The 27,936-nt window shown below is 48.7% G+C and overlaps 2 protein-coding genes and 1 long non-coding RNA gene across 4 annotated transcripts in view; 1 reads left to right on the top strand and 2 right to left on the bottom strand.

The window, feature by feature from the left end:
• Positions 1–5,376, bottom strand: part of LOC128346285 (zinc finger protein 420-like) — a 43,168-nt gene extending 37,792 nt beyond the window's left edge. Inside the window, exons 1-5 of the mRNA XM_053299427.1 lie at positions 5,146–5,376; positions 4,045–4,530; positions 3,402–3,528; positions 1,398–1,480; positions 82–208 (exon numbers count right to left, since the gene is read on the bottom strand). Coding sequence (XP_053155402.1) covers positions 82–208; positions 1,398–1,480; positions 3,402–3,528; positions 4,045–4,530; positions 5,146–5,211 — 889 coding nt within the window. The 5' untranslated portion in view covers positions 5,212–5,376. The remainder of the gene's footprint in view (positions 1–81; positions 209–1,397; positions 1,481–3,401; positions 3,529–4,044; positions 4,531–5,145) is intronic.
• Positions 2,430–22,068, top strand: LOC128346287 (uncharacterized). Its single transcript, XR_008316873.1, has 3 exons — positions 2,430–2,528; positions 19,565–19,705; positions 21,441–22,068. It is a non-coding gene; the product is annotated as an uncharacterized LOC128346287 (long non-coding RNA).
• LOC128346273 (zinc finger protein ZFP2-like) lies at positions 10,378–27,135 on the bottom strand. Of its 2 annotated transcripts, XM_053299403.1 has the most exons (7): positions 26,746–27,135; positions 26,315–26,485; positions 25,641–26,126; positions 24,998–25,124; positions 22,993–23,075; positions 21,677–21,803; positions 10,378–14,556 (listed from the first exon to the last, which is right to left on the bottom strand). In XM_053299403.1, exons 2-7 carry the CDS (start codon positions 26,378–26,380, stop codon positions 13,172–13,174), a joined length of 2,274 nt encoding a protein of 757 aa, XP_053155378.1. In that variant the 5' UTR covers positions 26,381–26,485; positions 26,746–27,135; the 3' UTR covers positions 10,378–13,171. The 2 variants fall into 2 exon arrangements, with proteins under 2 accessions (XP_053155378.1, XP_053155379.1); XM_053299404.1 differs by lacking the exon at positions 26,315–26,485 and having other exon boundaries at positions 26,746–27,133.
• Between the last annotated feature and the right edge of the window lie 801 nt (positions 27,136–27,936).

Here is a 27,936-nt window from a genome sequence, read left to right as displayed (position 1 = left end):
CCACACTGCCATGCTGCCACCATCACAGCAAACTAGTCTGATACTTCTGATGCCTTCTAAAGGAAAAAGAGGGAGTCTCACCCAGAGAGGCCACAATCCAACCATTCTCTTCCATGACTTCCCTGTGCAGAGTCTTTTGGCCAGAATCCAGCAGAGCCCACTCCTCCTCTGTGAAATGCACGGCCACGTCCTCAAAGGTCACCTGGCCCTGAAAGAGAGAAAGGAGAACACATTTCTTCCCTTGAAGATCACATCACGGTTCTGTTTCTCCTAAGCAATAGCCAGAAGAACTGTTCAGGTAAGGTGAGCTGAGAAGGAAAGGGGCATTTGGACTTTCCCCCAACGCCCAGTAGGGCAGGGCACTCACTAGACTGGGTGCCAAGCCGATCAACATCTGGGGGTTTCCTGGCTCTGCACTTACTATTGTATTTACTTGCTGTTGTAACATGAGTGCCTGTGGGAATTTGTCATTATATGCGTAGTTTGGCTTTATCTTGCTTTGTGCCTCTGCATTTATTGCCTTTCTCATTGTTCACGGGTTCTGTGGTAGATTTTTTGCACCTATTACCCATGTTCCCCTCAGTTCTTCTCTCGGCTCTGCACGAAGCCAGTGGCAACCATGCTGGCAGGCAGGAGAGAACGAGGAAACTGGGAGGACGTCCGCCCTTGACTGGGCGAGAATGGCCCAAAAAGCCATTGCCTGCCTGCCACCAGGAGCTAAAAGGTCCCTCCCCTCTGTAGAAACCCTGGGAGATGATGCAGGGAGAGGAAATGAAGTCTTGTAAGGCAGTCCCTTTTAGGGCTAAAAGGCAGAATACAGGAGGGTGGGCATGGAAGGAAGGAGAGGGGTTAGGAGGTTGGGTGGCTGACCCTGTGAACATATATCATGGGCTTCAAGCCAGTGATTAGGGATGTGAGAGCTGGCTCGAGGTCGAGTTGGCTCGCACTCGAACTGGCCTGGCTCAAGGCCTCAAAGTCGCACTGAACCCACCAGGTCAGTCCAGGGCCAGCTTGGGGGGGTGGGTGTTTGTTGGTTTATTTGAAGAAAAATTAATGGCAGACTTAGGGACATTGATGGGCTCCGGAGGATGCTGTCGTGGCCCCAGGGGGGGAGGTACCCTGATGGCCCCCCTCCGGCCATGCAGATGGCCATCGGGCATGTGGAGCAGCCTCCAGAATGGCCACAGCCACCACAGAGAGATGCCTAACGGGCGGAAAATGACCAGAGGTGTCTGGATCTACTCGAACCGAACTGGGGTTTCCAGTTTTGTGCACATCTCTAGCAGTGATAAGGGGGCCAGTAAAGATGGAGGGTGGCTGCCCGTATGGGCTCCTGGGGAGGAACAAGGCATTTCTTCTCCCTCCTCCATCCTCTTTCCCCAGCAATCCTTCCATACCTGATCTGGTCGTCCTGAAGCGCCTCCCACTCCACCCGAAGGAAGAGATGGCTGAGAATGCAGAGGCAGAGTCATGCCAGCCCCTGCAAAGGACAGAAAAGTGATGGGAAGTTGTAGGAGAATGAGAGAGAGAATATATAAGAAAACCCAACACAAATCTTTTTTTAAAAAATGAGAATTTCAAAAACCACTCCATGTTAGCTTTGTGCAGAAGCAACAACACAACATGCATATGTGGGCACATAATGTCGACAACTGTCATAATTCAGTACATCCTTAAAACTGGGGGAGAGGCTGGAGAAAAGGCCTGAAGAGGAGAGGTGGGGGACATTTTACTTCTGGACGGTTTTTTCAAAGTAAAAGGGGAGGATATCAGTGGACTCCCAAACATTCCCTTGGCAGGTGCTGAACTGTTACGAGGTCAGTGTTGCTTGTCTGCAGAACAAATTCTTCAAATGGGGTGGGGAGGGGGGCAGGCAATCATACAGTGAATGGGGCAGTCTTGCCACTTGTAGGAACAAGTTGCCTTCTACTGAGACAGACCATTGGTCCATCTGGCTCAGTATTGCTTACACTGACTGGCAGTGACTTTCCAAGGGTTCATGCAGGAGTCCTTCCATATGAAACTCCTAAAACAAAAGAGCTTTAAAACATTTTGAGAGGCTAGAGAGGAGGATCTTCCTCAAACAGGAGCAGGGAAACATAAAAGGAGACCACAGTCAGCAGGGATATTTGAGGGAGGACCAGGCGCATAACAATGATAGGGCAAGGGGAGACAGTTGTCTGGGGGCCCCACTGCCTGGAGGGGCACCCCAGAGGCACCTCATGTGACTCCCCATTGCCCCCTGCCCAGCCCCATAGCCTCTCAGCCACTTGCCCTCTTCGCCGTCTCTCCTGCTTGTTCTGCTGGCCCGCAATCGTAGCAGCAGGCAAGCTGCAAAGAGCTCCTTTTCTCCCGCCTCTCAGCTAATCGGTGGGTGGGCGGGGCTTCCCGGAGGCCTCCGTGTAGGCCGCAGTGAAGCCTGAACTCGAGTAGGGCCCAAGCAAGCCAGGAAGGAGGAGGCAGCCAGAGTGTTCTCGGCAGCAGAAGACCCCTTGCTGCCCTGCTCAACCCAGACCAGCATTTGCCAGGTAGAGTGTGAACTCCTTTTTGTGGTTACTTTTCCCGCGCCCCCCCCCCATATATAGGGATCTGCTTGCCATAGGGCTTGGATATGGGGGGGGGGACCGAGAAGTCTCTGAATATTTATTTTGAAACAGCTTGGAAAATTTGCTGACTTAAAAAAAACTATCTAAAAAGTCCTATAAGTGGCTTGTTTCATGGCAGAAAATTGCAAAAACTTCTGGAACAGTATTTTATTAATTTTATTTATTCATTCATTCATTTATAAATGCACTTATGTTCAAGTTGTTTTGCAACCCAGAAGGTCTGAGAGAGAACTGTGAAGCATGTGTGGTGCTTTTATTTTATTTTTCTTGTGTGTGAACTGCTCCCCAATAACTTGCAGGGACTTCAGGGTAAATCTGGCCAACATGTGAATGCAGCACCTCCATTCCAGAGGAGATGTGTGTTAAAGGGCTTTAAAAGCCTCCTGTGAAAAACCTCCTGCAATCAAACTTGACTGAATTTGTTCAGAATTCTGGGAAAACAAACAAAGGTTCACCCTGCATGGTTGAAAGTCTCCTTTGCTAATCTGCAGCGAGGGGCCCATTTTAATAATTCATCTTTCTAGTGTGTTCTAGGCATTAAAAGTAATACAAATGTATAGTACTCAATGTATATCACTATATATTGTGACGTGTGTGTGTGTATTCAGTGAAATGTATTTGCAGGCAGCATACTTATTTTGGAATATCAGACTTAAATCCTTGGGGGCCTGGGGTGTGCGGAGGCCCTGGACTTTGAGTGGGGGGGGCCCATTTTAAAATCTTGTCTCTGGGCCCACTCCAACCTTGCTACGCCCCTGGGGAGGACAGAAAAGAGTCTTGCCCATCTCGCCTTACCCAGCAAGGAGGCACCACTGCCCTCCTCATGCAAGGTCTCCCTGGACAAGGGCATATGCCTAGTGTCCGATGGGTCCGTCTCTGCCTCATGGAAATCAGGGACCGCTTCTGTCAACAGTCCTTGCGTCTGAAATAGACAGAAGAGAAGGTCCAAGGCAGGGAACAGGGATAGAGGGATTAAGAAAGAGAAGAGGCCAGGAAAGACCCACAGCAACATAGGAAGCTGCCTTAGAGACCCTTAGTCCATCTAGCTCCGTGCACTAACTGGCAGCATCTCTCCAAGATTTCAGATACAAGTCCTTCCCAGACCTTCCTTCTGCACACAGTCAGATGTTCTTCCACTGAGCTAAGCCACCAGACCCAAGAAAAGCTGCCGTATACAGAGTCAGACCTTCCTCCATCCAGCCCAGTACTGTCTATGCTAACTGGTGGTGGCTCGCCAAGGTTTCAGGCAGGAGCCCTTTCCAGCCCTAGCTGGAGATGCCAGGGAGTGAACCTGGGACCTTCTATATGCAAGCAGATGTTCCCCCACTGAGCGATGGCCCCATCCCCAAGAGAAGGCCCCTAACCAAAGAGAAGAGTGGGGTGGGGTGGGCAGGTCATTCTCAGCTCTTGGCAACTCCCTGGATGAAGCCTCTCTCACCTGCTGATCTTCCTGCTGCTTCTCCTCTGCCTGGCTCAAGAGGAAACCTTCTGCCAGGGACACCGCCTGGGAACTGGTCTCCGCTCCGCATTCTCTCACCCATCTCTCCATCTCCGGGGGCAGGACAGTCAGGAACTGCTCCAGGATCACCAGGTCCAGCATCTGAGCTTTTGTGCATCTCTCTGGCTTCAACCACTGTCGACAAAGCTGGTGAAGCTGGCTGCAAACCTCTCGAGGCCCCTTGGTCTCCTGGTAGCACAACTCCCTGAAGCGCTGGCACTGTGCATCTGAGCTGCTGGTGTCCTCTTCCTGGATCTTCTTCTCTGTCCTTTCCCAGAATTCCCCAGTGCTCCCAGCCAGGTTGGCTTCAGGGCCTTTTCCTGCTTCATGGCCAGCCGAGTCTCCCTTTTCCATTTTTAATCTGCTCCGAAGCAGCCTCCAAACGGTACCTTCCAAGGGACGGAGGTCTGTGACACCCAAATTCCACTTTGTGGAGAAAAAGGAGACAAATGCTAGTAATCAAAGAGGAACTAGAAAGAGAGGGTGGGAAAGGGGTGTGTGGGGGGGGGGCGTCTTTCCTTAAGGGCCACAGAACTAGCCTCCCCCTTAGTCCTCCCTTGGGCTTCCCCCGCCCCGCACCACTGTATCTGCTTCACCGTTCTACAACACCTACTTCTCCTTTATTCCTCCCTTTCAGGAGCTTTCTGCACGCAAGAACCCCACGTTTATTCCCTGGCATCGGCCGGGCCAAAGGAGGGTGTGCAGGCGAGGGGGGACAAACCTGGAGAGCTGCTGCCGGTCAGTGCAGACAACACTGACCTAAGCAACAGTTGGCGAGCGGGATCTTTAAGAAAGAGGAGAGGAGATCCTTTACCATGCAGCTCATCCCAACTACCCATGCATGCGCGCCAAGTGTGCCTCCCAGCCTAGCCCCCACCACCCACGAGCAGCTGCCTGCCTTATGTGCCGCCCTGCCCTTGTGCTCTGTCTGCCTCTCTGCTTGGAGGTTTCCAGCCACCCTCCCTCCATCCCTCCTTCCTCCTTTTCCCACTCTGCGCCCCCCCCGACCCCTCTCTCTCTCTCAATGTACGAGCGCCTCACCAGATTCCGCCCCCCCTCCCGCCGCGGGAGAAGACCAGGGTCACCTTCCCCCAAAGGGAGAGGCATGGATGCTGCAGCTCCTTCTGACTTCGGGGTGAAAGACGCTTCCAGGAGCGCCTCCGGCTAAAAGCAGGGAAGTGAAGTCGCTTTGCTGCCTCACGTCACGATGGACACTAGCTCCACCCACCCAGGAAATGCTCCATTCAGCATCAAAAGGGGCATTTGCTCTGCAGCGGATCCCGCCGCTTTCCACAATTCCCTTCCTCTCGGAGACAAAACATGATAGAGCAGAGAGATAGAGCGTCTTCCCACCCCCTTCAGGATGCGTGTGACCCGCAAAGGGCGATAGTCCAACAAGAACCCGCAGTGCTCGTTGTGCAGCTCTTGTCTCTTTCTACCTCTCTGACCTTTGTTCTTCTTCCCCCAAAAGAGGAGGAATTAGTTTGCTGGGTGCAGGGAGCAAAGAGTTAAGGTTGCAAAAGTTGCGGGGTGAGTGGAAAAGGGGCTCAAGTAAGTGTATTGGCGATAGATACAGGACTAACCTCTTCACAAAAAGGATCTCTTTAACTTAGGGAACTCATGGCCACCACGAGATATTCACGGAAAGCGTGTGCATATCTCCCTGTCCAGCCCCAAGACAGCATCCCTCCCATGATGGCTGCTGGTGCCTACCTTATGTTTCCTTTCAGACTGGTCCTTTTGGGACAAGGGCAAGGCTCTTATTTATCTGTCATTTACTTTTCTATGTAAGCCACTGTCAGAAGAGCTATTGCTGAAAGGCACTATATACAAATTCACCGTCACAGGAGTCGTGCTATAGTTAATAGGGAGGTACTCCCTGCTGCCACCAGATGTGCCAGTGAATGAGATGACCATAGGGGATTATTTGTATGCTTGAAAGTGGGAGAGATCCAAAAGTCAAAGCAGGACAATACGTTGACCTACTACAGTATTGCAATGTGGTGAGCAACCTCTATTGGTGGAGGGGAGGTGGATTCCCATAATGCACCACTCCGTAATGGGAGCTACAGGGGGAGGGGTGATAGATAGATAGATAAATCTTTATTGTCATTGTCCTGTGCAGAACAACGAGATTGAAAAGAATCTACAACCACTACTACAGGACCTAACAAGAATAATCTAAACATATGCCCATACGCCCCCCTCCCATCAACCCACTAAAAACCCACTAGAAAACTCTAAAAACTAAATACAAAAAACCCTCAGAAGCTGTGTTTTGCTGCGTTCAAAGCTGAGACCGCTTTTGGGTAGAAGCTACTTCTCAAGCGGCTGGTCCTGGTCTTTATGACCCTATACCTCCTTCTCGAAGGCAGAAGCTGAAAGAGATCATTTCCAGGGTGCATGGGATCCTGCGCTATCTCTACAGCTTTATTATAACACCTAGTGGCATAGATTTGATCTAAAGTAGGAAGAGTACACCCAATTATTTTCTCCGCAGTCTTAACAACCTTGGACAGCAGTGTTCTTTCTCTGGCTGTACAACTCCCAAACCACACACAGATCCCATAAGTCATCACACTCTCTATAGCACAGCGATAAAACACCAACAATAGATTACTTGAGAGATTAGTCCTCCGGAGAACTCTCAAGAAGTATAATCTCTGCTGTGCTCTCTTCACCAGATCTTTGGTGTTTGCTCCCCATGTCAGGTCATCTCTCAGCTCCATTCCCAGAAATCTAAACACCGAAACCCGTTCCACACAAATCCCTTCAATAATGAGTGGCTGGAAATCCAATTTGCATTTCCTGAAATCCACAATGATCTCCTTTGTTTTCTTTAAATTGAGGAATAAGTTATTCTCCCTACACCACTCTGTCAGCCTCTCCACCTCCTTCCTATAGGCCGACTCCCCTTCTCCAGCAGTAATCAGACCAACCACAGTCGTGTCATCTGCAAACTTAATAATCCTATTGCTGAAGTAATTGGGAACACAATCATATGTGTAAAGCGTGTACAGGATGTGACGCAAGACATCACATCCTGGCACCCTTCCCGGACCTCCAGAGATACAGGCGGCAGTAGTCAGTGTGCATCTGGATGGGCAATTCGCCCGCCCTGGCGAGCCAGCAAGATCTGATCGTCTGTGGGGAGGGTGAGTGTAACCTGCCTTCCTCGCAGCCCGCCCGCAAGCCATTCTCACTGATCGTGAGAAGGCTTCTAGGTCTCCCCCAAGTTCGTATTACCAGAGGGTCAGGTAAATATCACAAATGCGGGGGTGTAACAAGCCTGGAGTGGGCCCAGAGACAGAATTTTAAAATGGGCCCCTCGCTGAATGCACAAACACACTTCACAATATATAGTCATGTGACTTGCCTCATGTGACTTGCCTCTGGGGGGGGCCTTGAGGCGTGGGGGCCCCCAGGCAGCCACCTCCCCTTGCCTAATGGTAGTTACGCCCCTGCATAAATGCTTCTCTGAGGGAGGGCAGGATGCCTCTTTGTCTTAAGGAGGCTATTATTAGGCCACTTTTCAAGAAACCTGCACTGGATCAGTCGGAGTTAGTGCATTACAGACTTGTCTCTAATCTTCTTTGGTTGGGCAAGGTGATTGAGCCAGCGGTTGCATCTGGTTGCATCAGCCGAAGCCAATAAAAGGCACCTCTGGCCACTGCCTCAACCTGGGGCACCAGGGATACCCATATCAATAATACACCTCTTAAGGATCACCTTAGCATTATCATGGCCCAGAGGGAGAAGATATTCCATTGACAACCCATATGATTTTAACTTTTCAGTAATTAGATGCATCCAGAGGAATGTTCATCCTTAAAAATTAGGGGAGCTAGGCCAGAACTGGAATAAATAAATTTCAACCAAAAGTTGAAATATAAGTCTAGGCACAGGACTCCAAACTTGACAAGCCCGCTTCCAAACCCAGCTTAGCATTTGACACACAGCAGGGGGTTGAAAAGATAGCCCTAAGGAATTTAGACTGGACCCTCTTTGGCTGATACAACAGATATGTCCATTTCTGGAGACAAATGACCTCAAAACTGTGGTACATATCTTGGTAACCTCTAGGCTTGACTACTGTAATGCACTCTATGTGGGGCTGCCTTTGTACATAGTTTGGAAACTACAATTGGTACAGAATGTGGCGGCCAGATTGGTCTCTGGCTTTCCCCGAAGGGACCGTAGAACACAGATTCTAAAAGACCGGCACTGGCTGCCGATATGTTTCCGAACGAAATAGAAAGTGCTAGTTATTACCTATAAAGCCCTTAATGGCTTAGGTCCAGGGTACTTAAGAGAGCACCTTCTCTAACATGAACCCTGTTGCCTATTAAGATCATCTGGAGAGGTCCTGTTACAGTTGCCAAGAACTCGTTTGGTAGCAACCCGAGACGGGGCCTTCTCTGTGGCTGCCCCAGGGCCTTGGAACACGCTCCCTGCTGAAATAAGAGCATCTCCTTCTCTGTTTGTTTTTAGGAGGACCCTGAAGACGTACCTGTTTCCCCAGGCTTTTAACTGAAATTTAATTTTTAAATTTTAATGTGTTATCTATTATGATTTTTCTTTTTTCATGTATTTTAAATGTTTTTTATTTTATATTATCCTTTAATTCTGTACACCAGCTAGAGATTTCTATACTAGGCAGTATATAAATTCAATAAATAAATAATAAACAACATTAGAAATCAGGGGGTCATCTAAAATTGAGACCTCTTCCTTTTGAGTAAAAAGAGTATAACCAGTGTTCCGCCTCAATTTTTAAAAAGGGCTAATCTTAAATTCAGAGTCATATTGTATTTGGGTAAACACAGTAGTTCTTAATAATCCCTTTTTGACAAATATCCATATTGACAAATATCAAAAAATCCCATATTGACAAATATCAAGACAAATATCTTTGTCTTGAAAACAAAAACAAAACACTATTTTCCTTTCCTTTTTAGCTCAGCTATGGATGTGTTGCTCATGTCCTTAATTATAAAACTACTCGTATTTTTAAGCCCGTTAAAATAATGGGCGCTAGTTGGGTTACGTTTTTCCCTTCTCCTCCACCCGGCTGGGCCCACTGCCTCCTCTGGCCCCACACTGTTACCTCTCTTCCCCTCCCTCCCACCCCAATCTCTTGCCCTCCCTCCCCCTCCCCCTCCCCCCTCTCTCACCCTCCCCTCCCTCTCACCCTCCTGTCCCAGTCCCTCTTGCCCCTTTCCCCTCCCCCACTCCCTCTTGCGCCTCCCCCTGCCCCACTCACTCTTGCCCTTGCCACTCCCCCTGTCCCACTCCCTCTTGCCCTTGCCCCTAGCCCTGCCCCACTCCCTCTTGCCCCTGCCCCTCCCCCGCCCTACTCCCACTTGCCCTTGCCCCTCCCCCACCTTACTCCCTCTTGCCCCTCCCCCTCCCCCGCCACACTCCCTCTTGCCCCTCCCCACCCCACTCCCTCCTGCCCCTCCCCCCACCGCACTCCCTCTTGCCCCTCCCCCCTTCCCCACTCCCTCTTGCCCCTCCCCCTGCCCCACTCCCTCTTGTCCCTCCCCCTGCCCTTTCTCCCCCCCCCCTGCATTTTTATTTTATTTTTTTACCAGCCCGCCGCTCTTCCTCCCGGGCGGCAAACAGTTTACTTTGGAAGCGGCGGTGAAGCAGCAGCAGGAGGCAGCGACTGGGCCCGTCATGCCACGCGACCTGCCGTGGCCGCTGCCGCCGCTTGTTTGTCATTGCGCGCTGCTGCCGGACAGCCACCGCTCCCCCCATTCCCACCTTCATCCCATGGTATCGGGGCCCACTGTCGGCTGCCCTTCCGCTGCCGGGCCGGCCCTGCCCAGAACGGCCGAGAAAGCCACCGGCGCAGAGACACAGGCGCACACCTAACCATTTTATTATAGAGGATATTCCCTTTTGTCTACCAAGTGGCTCCAAAAGAAGAAACCCAGTATGTGGGGGTTGTGAAACTACTTCTGTATTTCAAATGGACATGAATCGGCCTCCCTGCTCTAGATAATGACCGTGGGGAAAGATTCATAAATATCTTGACAACAATGATGGTCAGAAATGGAATTTGTATTGCTTTCTCGGCGGGGGGCGGGGGGGGGGTCATCATCATAAAAGGTTATTGTTACGGTCCAGGCCTGATTTATATACCAAATATGCTCATTAGCTAGCATACAAAATTAGGCCTGTCCCATAGTGTCACCAAGTGACCAAGTTCTTTTATATAGTGACCACGTAGGATCTGGGCGCAAGGAAGAAAGGAGATCAAACCATTCCTAAAAGGATTCAATGGGCATTATTGAGTATAAAAGAATAACAGCAGCAATCAAGCTGAGCAGAAAGCAGAACACTCTATCAATATATTACTTACAGCATTTAAAACAGAACATCCTAGCCAGCACCAATATTCAACCAGTGTTCCTAACTACCATATGTGTGTGTATTAAATCTTCCTAGAGCCTAATATAATTCAGATACAGACGGAAAAGGGCGGGGAGGAAGGCTGAGGGCTGGCATGGTTTGGGGGTGGATCAGGAGTTAGTAGAGGAAAAAAGGGCGGGAAGGAGAAGGAGGGGGGAAGATAGAAAGACCCCAAGGCTTGTAGAGGCATATTACCAGGATCAGAGAGACTTGAGAACGCAGGATCTTTCAGCTGAAGGAGCGAGGCCTCTGGCTGGAGACAGGAGTTGTTGCAGTTGCTCAGATCACGGCTGAGAGTCAGAGCACCATGGCTGGGGAAGTCTTGACTTCTCACTGCGCAGTAGAAGTCACAGACAGCTCCTGTCCATGGACAGAGTTCCTGCTTGTTGCCCCGCGGCTTAGCAGCAAACTCTGGGATCGCTTGTGAGCAGATCTTGAATGTAGACACAAGATGCCCATAGGCAAAAGACTGCTAACTCTCTGTCCAGTAGCCTCATTCTCTATAGTGTATTTTCCTTTGATCTCTCATAGAATCTATTCAAATCTCCTCTTTTCCTGGGTCCCCAAAAAGGGGTGACAACGCTGTTACCTTCTGGACAATGTCTTTTAATTATTCAGGATATTGGCCAGGCCAGAGAGATCTGAATCTCATCTTCTGTAAACTGTGTGCTTAGAAGGGAGGGGGAACATTGCCCAAAGCACATCTGCATCTCAGAGCTACAAATTGCATCTTCCCCGATTTGCCAGTCTGACCCCAAAAGGTGTTAAAGTGTTAGTAGAAGGACTAAATCTACAGGTGTTCTCCTAGGGTGGAATTTCTATAGACAGCAACAGAGTAATCCCCTTTGGGCATAGCAGAGCCATCACTGACAAAGATTAACATAGATTTCTTGCAACAGGAGAGGGGAGATCAGCCTCTGGCCTCTTCCTCAGACATTATCTGGTAGTGAGTCACATTTTAGCATATTGATTAGCTCAGGCCTGGCCTTGAGTACCCATTTCACAATACAATGCTGTCAATGATAATATTGCTATTGTTAAAATCAATAAAAATTGAATTTGCAAAAAAACAAAAACAAAAACCAATGCTGGATTGCCTCCTCCTTCACAGAGCAGTTGACCTGGGTGTCAGTTCACCTTCAGTCCAGGCCTTAATTCATTTCTTAATAGAAAATGAAATCAGACACAGGCCTGAATTCCACATGCTTCTGAGTTGCTACCTTAAAGCCTAAGGTTATGGCACATGTGCTCGTAACATTATCTATAACAAGGACTCTTTGTCATCCATCTTTCATTCCTCTGTTTTAGGGAAAGAAGTTGATGTATTCATTTATTATGAGGACTCTGGCCTCACATTTTCTCCTATTTTAACTAAGCAGAAAATACTGAAAGAGAAACTAAAAACATTTGCAGGAAACGTTTGGATCACAACAGCTTTTGGAGGAGCTCAACCTGAAGTTGCATCATGATTTTAAATCTTTCCAGCACTTCCTTGGTTCTTCTTTCCCCTTCATTATGAAGAGGAGCATAATGATAACATAGGAGTACTATGTGACAGATTCCTCTTCCATCAGCCAATTGGGCTTCTGCAGTGGTACGTCTTGCCTCGCCAACCTTTTGGAGTTCTTTGAGAGTGTCAACAGGTGTGTGGATAAAGGCTATCCAGTGGACACAGTATACCTGGACTTTCAAAAAGCTTTCAACAAAGTTCCTCATCATAGACTCTTTGAGAAAACTTAGCAGTCATGGGATAAGGGGACAGTTTCATGTGTGGATTGGTAACTGATTGCAGGACAGGAAGCAGAGCAGAGATTATAAAGGGAAAGTTCTCTAAATGGAGATAGGTAGGAGGTGGGGTTCCCCAGGGATCTGTACTGGGAGCAGTGCTTCTTAATTTATTGATAAATGGTTCAGAAGTTGGGGTAAGCAATGAGGTGGCCAAATTTGCAGATGACACCCAACTAATTAAGGTAGTGAATACCAAAAGAGATTGCAAAGAGTTATTGTGAAAAGGAGCTCTCCACACTGGGGGAGTGGGCAACAAAATGGCAAATGCGGTTCAATGTTAGCAAGTGCCCTGAGCCTTTTTGGAAGGGTGGTATAAAAATTGAATGAATGAATGAATGAATGAATTAAAGAATGAATAAAATAAAGTGTAAAATGGTGCACACTGGGGCAAAAAAACCCAACTTCACATATACTCTTATGAGATCAGGCTGTCAGGAGAGGGATCTTGGGGTTGTGGTGGACAGCTCATTGAAAGTCTTGGTTCAATGTGCAGCAGCTGTGAAAAAGGCAAATTCCATGCTTGGAATTATCAGAAAGGGGATTGAAAATAAAACTGCTAATATTATGAGGCCCTTATACAAAACTATGGTACAGCCACATTTGGAGTACTGTGTTCATTTCCGGTCACCAGATCTTAAGAAGGACATTGTAGAACTGGAAAACTTGCAGAAGAAGGCAATCAAGATGATCAGGGGCCTAGAGCACCTAGAGGCAAGGCTGCACCACCTGAGGCTTTTTCGTTTAGAAAAATGACGACTGAGGGGAGGCATGATAGAGGTCTACACAATTATGCATGGTGTGGTTTCTCTCCTGTGTGGGTTCTTAGATGCACAGTAAGGCATGTATCGCCGCTGAAGCTTTTTCAACACTCCAAACATTTATATGGTTTCACACCAGTGTGGATTCTTTGATGCCTAGTAAGATTTCCACTTTCACTGAAGCTCTTTCCACACACCAGACATTTGTATGGTTTCTCTCCAGTGTGTGTTCTTTGATGTACAGTAAGCTTCCCATTCACGCTGAAGCTCTTTCCACACTCCAAGCATTTATATGGTTTCTCTGTGTGGGTTCTTTGATGCACAGTAAGGCATGCATTGCTGCTGTAGCTCTTTGCACACTCCAAGCATTTATACGGTTTCTCTCCTGTGTGGGTTCTTTTATGTATAGCAAGTGTTCCATTCACACTGAAGCTCTTTCCACACACCAGACATTTATATGGTTTCTCCCCTGTGTGGGTTCTTTGATGCATAGTAAGTGTTCCATTTTGACTGAAGCTTTTTCCACACTCCATACATTTATATAGTTTCTCTCCTGTATGGATTCTTTGATGCCTAGTAAGCTTTCCATTCTCCCTGAAGCTCCTTCCACACTCCAAGCATATATATGGTTTCTCTCCTGTGTGGGTTCGTTGATGCACAGTAAGCTTTCCACTTTCACTGAAGCTCTTTCCACACTCCAAACATTTATATGGTTTTTCCCCAGTATGGATTCTACAATGTAAAGTAAGAGCTACCTTATGGATGAAACTCTTGCCACACTCCAAGCATTTATATGGTTTCATTCCTGTGTGAGTTCGTTGATGCACAGTAAGCTTTCCATTCTCATTAAAGTTCTTTCCACACTCCAAGCATTTATATGGTTTCTCTCCTGTGTGGGTTCGTTGATGCACAGTAAGTGTTCCACTTTCACTGAAGCTCTTTCCACACACCAGACATTTATATGGTTTCTCTCCTGTGTGTGTTCTTTGATGCACAGTAAGTGTTCCACTTTCACTGAAGCTCTTTCCACACACCAGACATTTATATGGTTTCTCTCCTGTGTGTGTTCTTTGATGCACAGTAAGGTGGGCATTAGTGCTGAAGCTTCTTCCACACTCCAAGCATTTATATGGTTTCTCTCCAGTATGGGTTCTTTGATGCCTAGTAAGATTTCCCTTCCGTCTGAAACTCCTTCCGCACTCCAAGCATGTATATGATTTCTCATCTCTGGGCATTTTCCACTGAAGTTTAAAGCTTGAACTGAAGCTTTTCCTTCTCAGATTCTGCAGCCTTCTTTCTCTTTCTTTCTGCATTGTTTTTTGCATTCCATTTTCATGGACATCACCAGGCTGAGTAGCAAATGGTCCAATCCTCTTCTTCCATTTTGTTTCCGTTTTCTTTTTCTGTTTTTCCTTCTTCTTCCATCTTACACTTCCCAAATATCCTCCAAAAGGATTTGCCTCCTCCTTCCTCCTCCGACTGTCACCTGCTGGGATGAAGCCAGAAAATTGGTCACAACCTAGGATAGAAAAGGAGCCTTCAGGAAAGATTATGAGAAGAAAGGTTGGCAGCTTTTTCCATATTTGCTGTCTATGTGATTACACTAAAAGCTATTGGACTCAGACTGAGAAAAGAAAGGAAAACATACAGCAAACAGAACTGGCCTTAGACCCCTGTTATGCTCCCGTTAAGTTAGTTTGGCACTAGAAGGCCGGTGTAATACTTCATTTAGATAGTATATGAATACTTCCTTGCTGAATGCTATGTATTTTGTGGAATAGCTTGAAAGGGAGGTGGAAGAATTGTTTCATTTTAATAGGGGGTCTATAGCTTCATTCTCACTAGTATGGGATGCTCTTAAATGTTTTATAAGGAGCTGTATAATAAGATATGCACCCTATTTTTAAAAAGTTACAAAAAGCTAAGAGAGTCTTTAGGGGGAAAAGCCCAAGGCATTATTAACTTCATATGCTACACACCCCTCTCAGGAATTTTATAAATGTTTGTTGGTCATTCAGAGATGGACGTTTGGGGCAGTGTAGAAATAAAATATATAATAAAATAAAATATGTACTTCACAAATCATATGCATTGGAGATTGAGTTTCTGTTATATTGTACTAAAAAAAAATGGGAGTTGGGAGAGAAATCAGCAGGTGAAGAAATTTAGGCTTCTAAACTGAAACAGATGAAGCAACAAAATAGAATATCTGCTAGGGGTGTGCAAACCAGACAAAACTGCAGTTCAATTCGAATTGGAATAAATAGAAATCGAACTGTGATGTGCCGAAGCAGTTCAGTCGAAATGACCGGCTGGTCCGGTCGTTCAATTGAACTTCATATGCTACACAACCCTCCGAGGAGTTGTATCAATATTTGTTGGTCATTGAGAGACGGAAGTTTGGGGCAGTGTACAAATAAAAAACATAATAAAATAAAATATGAACTTAATAAATCATATGTACTGGAGATTGAATTTTGGTTATATTGTACTAAAAACATTGGGAGTTGGGAGAGAAAGCTGGTGGTGAGGACTGTGGGGATCGGGGGCCACGCGGCCCCCACAAGTTCCAGGGGCAAGTGCGCGGGGCATCCTGGAGAGACCCCCAAGACCCCCCAGGGGTCTACTCTTGTGTCACTGCACGCCGCAGGAACACATGAGCAAAAAGGAGGTTAACGGAATATTTGCTCCTTGTCTTCGGGGAGGGCTATTTAGGGCGGTTAACTGCCGGGAGCACCAATTCCAGCTCACTTTTTGCCAAAGCTCTATCCACACTCAAATCAGTTACGTGGCTTCTCTCCTGCATGCGTTCTCTGATGCACAGTAAGCCTGCATTGGCCCTTTCCACACTCCAAGCAGTTATGTGGTTTCTCCCCGGTCTGGATTCTATGATGTATAGTAAGATTTCGCTTCTGGCAGAAGGTCTTTCCACACTCCAAGCATTTTTATGGCTTCTCTCCTGTGTGGGTTCTTTGATGCCGCCGGATCGGCCGCCCACACGACTGCCGGCGCTGTCACGGAACCGGCGGGGGCTGCGGGGATTGGGGGCCACGAGGCCCCCAAAAGTTCCAGGATGCCTCACGCAAGCACATGGGGAATCCTGTAGAGACCCCCAAGCCCGGGAGGTCAGGGGTCTATCGTGTGTCACCGCATGCCGCGGCAACAGGCAAGCCAAAAGAGGAGATTAACGAAGCACCCGCTCCATTAACCTCATCTTAGGGGAGGGGTATTTAGGGCGATTAGCTGCCAGGAGCCGTGCAGCTCCTGTTGCAGCCCACGATCGCCCCAAAGCGGGCCGGGCTCCATTGGCCCGTTTGGGGGCGATTGTGAGAATTGCCTCAAAGTCTTTGATAAGATACATGTGGGGGTTTGGGAACAGGTAGTGATTAAGCTTGGATTGGGCTCAAATGGCTAGTGCAATTAGATACTCTGAGAATATTTATGGCATTATACTAAATAATGGCCTGGAACTAAATAGTAGGATCTGCTGCAGCCAGCAAAATCCCCTAAGGGGTGAGGGTGAACATGTTTTGGATAAACCAGAAGGGGACAGAGCAGAGCCAGGAGTTGAGCAGAAGGAAACACAGGACAGCTTGCCAAATAGGACAAATGATGGTAAGCAGGAAAGCACACACCAGCACCAGGAGAGGGACCTGGCATATAGGTGTCTATACACCAATGCCAGAAGAATTCCGAGCCAAGATTGGTGAGCTGGAGTACTTGGTTACTAATGAAAACATAGATATAGTGGGTGTAACAGAAACCAAGTAGAATGGTAAGAACCAGTGGGGGGAAAGACGACTGCGGGGTGACAGGATAGAGGTCTATAAAATCATGCATGGTGTGGAGAAAGTGGATAGAGAGAAATTCTTCTCCCTCTCACATAACACTAGAACCAGGGATCATCCCATGAAATTGATTGCGAAGAAATTTAGGACCAACAAACAGAAGTACTTTTTCACACAACACATCATCAACTTGTGGAATTCTCTGCCACAAGATGTGGTGACAGCCAACAACCTGGGTGGCTTTAAGAAGGGTTTAGATAACTTCATGGGAAAGAGGTCTATCAACGGCTACTAGTCGGAGAGCTGTGGGCCACCTCCAGCCTCAAAGGCAGGATGCCTCTGAATACCAGCTGCAGGGGAGTAACAGCAGGAGAGAGGGCATGCCCTCAACTCCTGCCTGTGGCTTCCAACGGCATCTGGTGGGCTACTGTGCAAAACAGGATGCTGGACTAGATGGGCCTTGGATCTGATCCAGCAGGGCTGTTCTTATTCTACAATTCCAACTGGCTATTGTGTCAAAAGTCTCTGGTCAGCTTCTTCAGTAGAGTGAGATCGTGACACCCACCTCCCACGGGGGCTTCTGCAGCCTGGCAGCTGGAACAGCCCAAACACAGCTGAAGTGACCTCCCAGCTACCCTTCTGCTCACATTACATAGCTGAGAGGGGAACCTCCCCCAGGATGAGTGTCTGTACAGGTAAGAACATAAGAACAGCTCTGCTGGATCAGGCACATGGCCCATCTAGTCCAGCACCCTGTTTCACAAAGTGGCCCACCAGGTCCCTCTGGAGAGCCCTCAGGCAAGACGTATGTGCATGCCCTCTCTCCTGCGGTTGCTCCCCTGCAACTGGGATTGAGAGGCATCGTGCCTTTGAGGACGGAGATGGCCCACAGCCACCAGACTAGTAGCCATTGATAGACTTCTCCTCCATGAATCTGTCTAAGCCCCTTTTAAAGCCATCCAAGCGGTTGGCCATCAGCACATCCCATGGCAAGGAACTCCATAAATTAATGATGCCCTGTGTGAAAAAGTACTTCCTTGTCAGTCCTTAATTTCCCGACCTTCAGTTTCATGGGGTGACCCCTGGTTCTAGCATTGTGAGAGAAGGAGAAAAATTTCTCTCTGTCCACCCTTTCCACTCCATGCATAATTTTAGACACTTTGATCAAGTCTCCCCTTAGTCGCCTCTTTTCCATGATAAAGAGCCCCAGATGCTGTAGCCTAGCCTCAGAAGGAAGGTGCTCCAAGCCCCTGATCATTTTGGTTGCCCTCTTTGCACTTTTTCCAGTTCTATAATAATCTTCTTAAGATAGGGTGACCAAAGCTGTGCACAGCACTCCAGATGTGGCCGCACCAGAGATTTGTATAAGGGCATTATAAGAGAAAATAAAATGGCACTTTTATTTTCAACCCCCATCCTAATGATTCCTAGCATGGAATTAGCTTTTTTTGTCAGCTGCCGTGCATTGAGACAACACTTTCAATGAGCTGTCCACCACGACCCCAAGATCCCTCTCCTTTTTAGTCACCAACAGCTCAGATCCCATCAGCATATATGTGAAGTTGGTGTTTTTTGCCCCAATTTGCATCACTTTACACTTGCTCACATTGAACCTCATTTGCCATTTTGTCGCCCAGTCCCCTGGTTTGGAGAGATCTTTTTGGAGTTCCTCACAATCCGTTGTGGATTTCACTACCCTAAATAGTTTTGTGTCTATCTGCAAATTTGGCCACTCCGCTGGTCAAAGTCTAGATCGTTTATGAACAAGTTAAAGAGCACTGGTCCCAGTACCAATACCTGAGGGACCCCACTTCCTACCTACCTCCATTATGAATAATGTCCATTTCGTCCTACTCTGTTTCCTGTCCTTCAACCAGTTACCTATCCACACATGAACCTGTCCCCTTATTCCATAACTGCTAAGTTTACTCAAGAGCCTTTGTTGGGGAACTTTATCAAAAGCTTCTTGGAAGTCCAAGTATACAATGTCAACCGGATCACCTTTATCCATATGCCTTTTGAAACTCTCAAAAACTCCAAAAGGTTAGTGAGGCAATACCTTCCCTTGAAGAAATCATACTGGTTCTCCTTCAACAAGGCCTGTTCTTCTATATGCTTAACAGATGCTGGATCTCCCTCTCTCAAGATGCTTTGGAAGGCTGCGATCCTTTTATGGACAGTGTGATAGTTGGAAGCAGCTACAGTCCTATCAATAATCTTTTGAAGCCCAACAAACCACCCTCAAGGTGGGATTCCTAAGGGGGAGGCTTCCGAATGGAGCAGAGAGAGGCAGTTAAACTGAACTACTGAACACTCGGTGTATCATATAGGGCTTAGAAAAGCCCATAGATAGGGACATAGAGAGCTAGCTAGAGGGTTTCTAGAGAGGTCTGTTCTGAGACTGGTGGGGTTCCAGGGAGGGATGGGGTCGGACAGGATCTGTGTCTATAGGTGACAGGCGATCCAACTGTGGCTATCTCAGTCATATACTTAGATAAATAGTACAGTCTGTCAATTTACACTGTGTAAAATGTCTGCCAGTGGGTGAAGTCTGTGTCTCACCATCTTACATCTCACATTATTTACACTTTAGCCAAGGCTTGTTACTATGATTAAAGAAACCCTTACAAGTGTCAAGCCCTGCTTTGGCAGAGAAAAACCTTTAAGCTGCTTGTACATGAATAAACTTGATTTTCTTTTATTTAAAAGTTCATTCTGTATCCAGAGTGGTAAACCTTCTCCTCACGCAGCCCTCAGCTACGCTACTCGGGGTGAGCATGATGGCCACAGTGAAAGAGAAAGAGAAGACAAAGAGAAGTAGAGATAAATAGAGATTGCTCAGTAATACTGGTAAGTATAAGACTGTTAACCTCTCTAGTTTGGGGTACTGACCCCCGTCACTAGTAGAGTCCCAGGCTGACGAGTGGGGTGCCACTTGTCACAGAGAGCGTTCCATTTTGGGTGGGTGTTTGATTGACATAATGAGCCCTTTTGACCTCGGTAAAGACATTCTGTGGAGGCTTCCAGTGAGGCCTTGTTTGCACACCTGTTGTTATGCACTCTGTGTAGGGCCTTCACGTCTCTCCTCCCAGTCACAACAAAACCAGGCATGACAATGAGGTCCTCAGCTTCTGACAGGTTTTGAAGTGGGAGGCGGGGCGGGGAGTGAGAGTGAAGGGTGCCACCTCTCTCATACATTAGAGAGGCCAGTAGGAGGCTTCCTGGAGAAGACCTGGAGTGGATACTGCTGTGGCATGAAAACATCAAGGAAGGAAATTGCTTTTGTGCAAGCTGTATTCCTGGAGAAATAGGAACTGTTTTGTATATTTTAGGTTCCTTTTAGTACTTTCTCCTTGTATTTTGTATATGCTACTGTATTTTGGAAACTGAACATCTAGTTGTATGTGTGCCTTGACTTAGTGTCCATGCAACTCAGTATTGATTCTGATATAATTTTGATTTTTGCAATAAAAGAGATATTGGTACAGAAAAGAATCCCTCCTCTACATTTTTTAAAACCTGTCTGAATCATCTTTGGCTTAGCTCAGCCTAAGACCAAAGTTGTTCACTTTTTGGGGAGAGAGGATTAACTGGGATAAGATATAAGCTATACATTTTATATAAAGCGGGCTCATACATCTCCCTCTCAGAGGTATCATATACGTTATAATCGCCCTCCCTGCAGACGGTCAGCCTCCTGAGGGGAGGGGCTGCAGCTCAGGGGCAGAGCGTCTGCTTGGCCTGCAGGAGGCCCCAGCTTCAGTCTCCATGCAGCCCTGGGGAATTCTTCATCGGAAACCCTGGAGAGTTGGGACCAGTCAGGGTCCTAGTGAGTCAGATGGATCAAGGGTCTGAGCCCATATGAGGAAGTGTCACCTCCTCAGGGTCTGTCAGACAGGGGCGCCTCAAGGAGGCTTTAAGGCTCTCCACATGAGCAGTGTGGAGAGCCTTAGCGGGTTCTGCAGGGAGAGCAAGTTTGGCCCACTCTCCCAACAGATGAGCGGAAAGCCCACCCTGGGCGGCCAGTTTGGCCACCCACACAATTACTGTCTCCCTCATGGAGATCAGGGTCTGCCAGGCCCCCAGAAGTCCCAGAATGCCCCTCTCAAGTGTGCAGGGCATTCTGGAGAGCCCCCTCTCCCTGACACTAGGAGGCTTGTTCTAGCCTCCAAGTCAGGGGAGAGCCACAGAGCCGCACCGTTGCAACCCACGGTCACAAAAATGGGGTTAGCGGAGCGTTCGCTCTGCTAACCTTGTTGGGGGAGGGCCTTTTAGAGGGCGAGATGCCGGTAACCGCACAATCAGTTGCAGGGGAGTAACAGCAGGAGAGAGGGCATATCTCCAACTCCTGCCTGTAGGCTTCTAGCAGCATCTGGTGGGCCACTGTGTAAAACAGGATGTTGGACTAGATGGGCCTTGGGCCCGATCCAGCAGGACTGTTCTTATGTTCTTAACTCCCGTGGCGGCACACGACCGGCCAAAACCGGGCTGGGATCCCTTAGCCCAGTTTTGGTTGGTGGTGGGAATAGCCTCTTTCTTTACCATTATTAATTGCATTTCTATTCCACCCTTCCTCACCTCCTAGCCTCACAACAACCCTACAAGATATGTTGGGCTAAGAGATTCTGGGTTCAGAGCCACCCAATGAGATGGATCACTGAGGGACATTCTGACCCGGATCTTCCAGCTTCTTGTTTGACATCGACAAGTACACCTCACCGGCCCTCCCTGACAAGTAGACTACACTGCCATGCTGCCACCATCACAGCAAACTAGTCTGATACTTCTGATGCCTTCTAAAGGAAAAAGAGGGAGTCTCACCCAGAGAGGCCACAATCCAACCATTCTCTTCCATGACTTCCCTGTGCAGAGTCTTTTGGCCAGAATCCAGCAGAGCCCACTCCTCCTCTGTGAAATGCACGGCCACGTCCTCAAAGGTCACCTGGCCCTGAAAGAGAGAAAGGAGAACATATTTCTTCCCTTGAAGATCACATCACGGTTCTGTTTCTCCTAAGCAATAGTCAGAAGAACTGTTCAGGTAAGGTGAGCTGAGAAGGAAAGGGGCATTTGGACTTTCCCCCAACGCCCAGTAGGGCAGGGCACTCACTAGACTGGGTGCCAAGCCGATCAACATCTGGGGGTTTCCTGGCTCTGCACTTACTATTGTATTTACTTGCTGTTGTAACATGAGTGCCTGTGGGAATTTGTCATTATTTGTGTAGTTTGGCTTTATCTTGCTTTGTGCCTCTGCATTTATTGCCTTTCTCATTGTTCACTGGTTCTGTGGTAGATTTCTTGCATCTATTACCCATGTTCCCCTCAGTTCTTCTCTCGGCTCTGCACAAAGCCAGTGGCAACCATGCTGGCAGGCAGGAGAGAACGAGGAAACTGGGAGGACGTCCGCCCTTGACTGGGCGAGAATGGCCCAAAAAGCCATTGCCTGCCTGCCACCAGGAGCTAAAAGGTCCCTCCCCTCTGTAGAAACCCTGGGAGATGATGCAGGGAGAGGAAATGAAGTCTTGTAAGGCAGTCCCTTTTAGGGCTAAAAGGCAGAATACAGGAGGGTGGGCATGGAAGGAAGGAGAGGGGTTAGGAGGTTGGGTGGCTGACCCTGTGAACATATATCATGGGCTTCAAGCCAGTGATTAGGGATGTGAGAGCTGGCTCGAGGTCGAGTTGGCTCGCACTCGAACTGGCCTGGCTCAAGGCCTCAAAGTCGCACTGAACCCACCAGGTCAGTCCAGGGCCAGCTTGGGGGGGGGGGTGTTTTTTGGTTTATTTGAAGAAAAATTAATGGCAGACTTAGGGACATTGATGGGCTCCGGAGGATGCTGTCGTGGCCCCAGGGGGGGAGGTACCCTGATGGCCCCCCTCCGGCCATGCAGATGGCCATCGGGCATGTGGAGCAGCCTCCAAAATGGCCACAGCCACCACAGAGAGATGCCTAACGGGCGGAAAATGACCAGAGGTGTCTGGATCTACTCAAACCGAACTGGGGTTTCCAGTTTTGTGCACATCTCTAGCAGTGATAAGGGGGCCAGTAAAGATGGAGGGTGGCTGCCCGTATGGGCTCCTGGGGAGGAACAAGGCATTTCTTCTCCCTCCTCCATCCTCTTTCCCCAGCAATCCTTCCATACCTGATCTGGTCGTCCTGAAGCGCCTCCCACTCCACCCGAAGGAAGAGATGGCTGAGAATGCAGAGGCAGAGTCATGCCAGCCCCTGCAAAGGACAGAAAAGTGATGGGAAGTTGTAGGAGAATGAGAGAGAGAATATATAAGAAAACCCAACACAAATCTTTTTTTAAAAATGAGAATTTCAAAAACCACTCCATGTTAGCTTTGTGCAGAAGCAACAACACAACATGCATATGTGGGCACATAATGTCGACAACTGTCATAATTCAGTACATCCTTAAAACTGGGGGAGAGGCTGGAGAAAAGGCCTGAAGAGGAGAGGTGGGGGACATTTTACTTCTGGACGGTTTTTCCAAAGTAAAAGGGGAGGATATCAGTGGACTCCCAAACATTCCCTTGGCAGGTGCTGAACTGTTACGAGGTCAGTGTTGCTTGTCTGCAGAACAAATTCTTCAAATGGGGTGGGGAGGGGGGCAGGCAATCATACAGTGAATGGGGCAGTCTTGCCACTTGTAGGAACAAGTTGCCTTCTACTGAGACAGACCATTGGTCCATCTGGCTCAGTATTGCTTACACTGACTGGCAGTGACTTTCCAAGGGTTCATGCAGGAGTCCTTCCATATGAAACTCCTAAAACAAAAGAGCTTTAAAACATTTTGAGAGGCTAGAGAGGAGGATCTTCCTCAAACAGGAGCAGGGAAACATAAAAGGAGACCACAGTCAGCAGGGATATTTGAGGGAGGACCAGGCGCATAACAATGATAGGGCAAGGGGAGACAGTTGTCTGGGGGCCCCACTGCCTGGAGGGGCACCCCAGAGGCACCTCATGTGACTCCCCATTGCCCCCTGCCCAGCCCCATAGCCTCTCAGCCACTTGCCCTCTTCGCCGTCTCTCCTGCTTGTTCTGCTGGCCCGCAATCGAAGCAGCAGCCCAGCTGCAAAGAGCTCCTTTTCTCCCGCCTCTCAGCTGATCGGCGGGTGGGCGGGGCTTCCCAGAGGCCTCCATGTAGGCCGCAGTGAAGCCTGAACTCGAGTAGGGCCCAAGCAAGCCAGGAAGGAGGAGGCAGCCAGAGTGTTCTCGGCAGCAGAATACCTCTTGCTGCCCTGCTCAACCCAGACCAGCATTTGCCAGGTAGAGTGTGAACTCCTTTTTGTGGTTACTTTTCCCGCCCCCCCCCCCCCATATATAGAGATCTGCTTGCCATAGGGCTTGGATATGGGGGGGGGGGACCGAGAAGTCTCTGAATATTTATTTTGAAACAGCTTGGAAAATTTGCTGACTTAAAAAAAACTATCTAAAAAGTCCTATAAGTGGCTTGTTTCATGGCAGAAAATTGCAAAAACTTCTGGAACAGTATTTTATTAATTTTATTTATTCATTCATTCATTTATAAATGCACTTATGTTCAAGTTGTTTTGCAACCCAGAAGGTCTGAGAGAGAACTGTGAAGCATGTGTGGTGCTTTTATTTTATTTTTCTTGTGTGTGAACTGCTCCCCAATAACTTGCAGGGACTTCAGGGTAAATCTGGCCAACATGTGAATGCAGCACCTCCATTCCAGAGGAGATGTGTGTTAAAGGGCTTTAAAAGCCTCCTGTGAAAAACCTCCTGCAATCAAACTTGACTGAATTTGTTCAGAATTCTGGGAAAACAAACATAGGTTCACCCTGCATGGTTGAAAGTCTCCTTTGCTAATCTGCAGCGAGGGGCCCATTTTAATAATTCATCTTTCTAGTGTGTTCTAGGCATTAAAAGTAATACAAATGTATAGTACTCAATGTATATCACTATATATTGTGACGTGTGTGTGTGTATTCAGTGAAATGTATTTGCAGGCAGCATACTTATTTTGGAATATCAGACTTAAATCCTTGGGGGCCTGGGGTGTGCGGAGGCCCTGGACTTTGAGTGGGGGGGGCCCATTTTAAAATCTTGTCTCTGGGCCCACTCCAACCTTGCTACGCCCCTGGGGAGGACAGAAAAGAGTCTTGCCCATCTCGCCTTACCCAGCAAGGAGGCACCACTGCCCTCCTCATGCAAGGTCTCCCTGGACAAGGGCATATGCCTAGTGTCCGATGGGTCCGTCTCTGCCTCATGGAAATCAGGGACCGCTTCTGTCAACAGTCCTTGCGTCTGAAATAGACAGAAGAGAAGGTCCAAGGCAGGGAACAGGGATAGAGGGATTAAGAAAGAGAAGAGGCCAGGAAAGACCCACAGCAACATAGGAAGCTGCCTTAGAGACCCTTAGTCCATCTAGCTCCGTGCACTAACTGGCAGCATCTCTCCAAGATTTCAGATACAAGTCCTTCCCAGACCTTCCTTCTGCACACAGTCAGATGTTCTTCCACTGAGCTAAGCCACCAGACCCAAGAAAAGCTGCCATATACAGAGTCAGACCTTCCTCCATCCAGCCCAGTACTGTCTATGCTAACTGGTGGTGGCTCGCCACGGTTTCAGGCAGGAGCCCTTTCCAGCCCTAGCTGGAGATGGCAGGGAGTGAACCTGGGACCTTCTATATGCAAGCAGATGTTCCCCCACTGAGCGATGGCCCCATCCCCAAGAGAAGGCCCCTAACCAAAGAGAAGAGTGGGGTGGGGTGGGCAGGTCATTCTCAGCTCTTGGCAACTCCCTGGATGAAGCCTCTCTCACCTGCTGATCTTCCTGCTGCTTCTCCTCTGCCTGGCTCAAGAGGAAACCTTCTGCCAGGGACACCGCCTGGGAACTGGTCTCCGCTCCGCATTCTCTCACCCATCTCTCCATCTCCGGGGGCAGGACGGTCAGGAACAGCTCCAGGATCACCAGGTCCAGCATCTGAGCTTTTGTGCATCTCTCTGGCTTCAACCACTGTCGACAAAGCTGGTGAAGCTGGCTGCAAACCTCTCGAGGCCCCTTGGTCTCCTGGTAGCACAACTGCCTGAAGCGCTGGCACTGTGCATCTGAGCTGCTGGTGTCCTCTTCCTGGATCTTCTTCTCTGTCCTTTCCCAGAATTCCCCAGTGCTCCCAGCCAGGTTGGTTTCAGGGCCTTTTCCTGCTTCATGGCCAGCCGAGTCTCCCTTTTCCATTTTTAATCTGCTCCAAAGCAGCCTCCAAACGGTACCTTCCAAGGGACGGAGGTCTGTGACACCCAAATTCCACTTTGTGGAGAAAAAGGAGACAAATGCTAGTAATCAAAGAGGAACTAGAAAGAGAGGGTGGGAAAGGGGGGTGTGTGGGGGGGGGCGTCTTTCCTTAAGGGCCACAGAACTAGCCTCCCCCTTAGTCCTCCCTTGGGCTTCCCCCGCCCCGCACCACTGTATCTGCTTCACCGTTCTACAACACCTACTTCTCCTTTATTCCTCCCTTTCAGGAGCTTTCTGCACGCAAGAACCCCACGTTTATTCCCTGGCATCGGCCGGGCCAAAGGAGGGTGTGCAGGCGAGGGGGGACAAACCTGGAGAGCTGCTGCCGGTCAGTGCAGACAACACTGACCTAAGCAACAGTTGGCGAGCGGGATCTTTAAGAAAGAGGAGAGGAGATCCTTTACCATGCAGCTCATCCCAACTACCCATGCATGCGCGCCAAGTGTGCCTCCCAGCCTAGCCCCCACCACCCACGAGCAGCTGCCTGCCTTATGTGCCGCCCTGCCCTTGTGCTCTGTCTGCCTCCCTGCCTGGAGGTCTCCAGCCACCCTCCCTCCATCCCTCCTTCCTCCTTTTCCCACTCTGCGCCCCCCCCCCGACCCCTCTCTCTCTCTCAATGTTACGAGCGCCTCACCAGATTCCGCCCCCCCTCCCGCCGCGGGAGAAGACCAGGGTCACCTTCCCCCAAAGGGAGAGGCGTGGACGCTGCAGCTCCTTCTGACTTCGGGGTGAAAGACGCTTCCAGGAGCGCCTCCGGCTAAAAGCAGGGAAGTGAAGTCGCTTTGCTGCCTCACGTCACGATGGACACTAGCTCCACCCACCCAGGAAATGCTCCATTCAGCATCAAAAGGGGCATTTGCTCTGCAGCGGATCCCGCCGCTTTCCACAATTCCCTTCCTCTCGGAGACAAAGCATGATAGAGCAGAGAGATAGAGCGTCTTCCCACCCCCTTCAGGATGCGTGTGACCCGCAAAGGGCGATAGTCCAACAAGAACCCGCAGTGCTCGTTGTGCAGCTCTTGTCTCTTTCTACCTCTCTGACCTTTGTTCTTCTTCCCCCAAAAGAGGAGGAATTAGTTTGCTGGGTGCAGGGAGCAAAGAGTTAAGGTTGCAAAAGTTGCAGCCTGAGTGGAAAAGGGGATCAAGTAAGTGTATTGGCGATAGATACAGGACTAACCTCTTCACAAAAAGGATCTCTTTAACTTAGGGAACTCATGGCCACCACGAGATATTCACGGAAAGCGTGTGCATATCTCCCTGTCCAGCCCCAAGACAGCATCCCTCCCATGATGGCTGCTGGTGCCTACCTTATGTTTCCTTTCAGACTGGTCCTTTTGGGACAAGGGCAAGGCTCTTATTTATCTGTCATTTACTTTTCTATGTAAGCCACTGTCAGAAGAGCTATTGCTGAAAGGCACTATATACAAATTCACCGTCACAGGAGTCGTGCTATAGTTAATAGGGAGGTACTCCCTGCTGCCACCAGATGTGCCAGTGAATGAGATGACCATAGGGGATTATTTGTATGCTTGAAAGTGGGAGAGATCCAAAAGTCAAAGCAGGACAATACGTTGACCTACTAAAGTATTGCAATGTGGTGAGCAACCTCTATTGGTGGAGGGGAGGTGGATTCCCATAATGCACCACTCCGTAATGGGAGCTACAGGGGGAGGGGTGATAGATAGATAGATAAATCTTTATTGTCATTGTCCTGTGCAGAACAACGAGATTGAAAAGAATCTACAACCACTACTACAGGACCTAACAAGAATAATCTAAACATATGCCCATACGCCCCCCTCCCATCAACCCACTAAAAACCCACT

Source organism: Hemicordylus capensis, chromosome 2 (assembly GCF_027244095.1).
Source record: "Hemicordylus capensis ecotype Gifberg chromosome 2, rHemCap1.1.pri, whole genome shotgun sequence".
NCBI classification, from domain to species: Eukaryota; Metazoa; Chordata; class Lepidosauria; order Squamata; family Cordylidae; genus Hemicordylus; species Hemicordylus capensis.
Note: the sequence above shows the minus strand (reverse complement) of the source record. Positions and strands in the feature narration are given on the sequence as shown.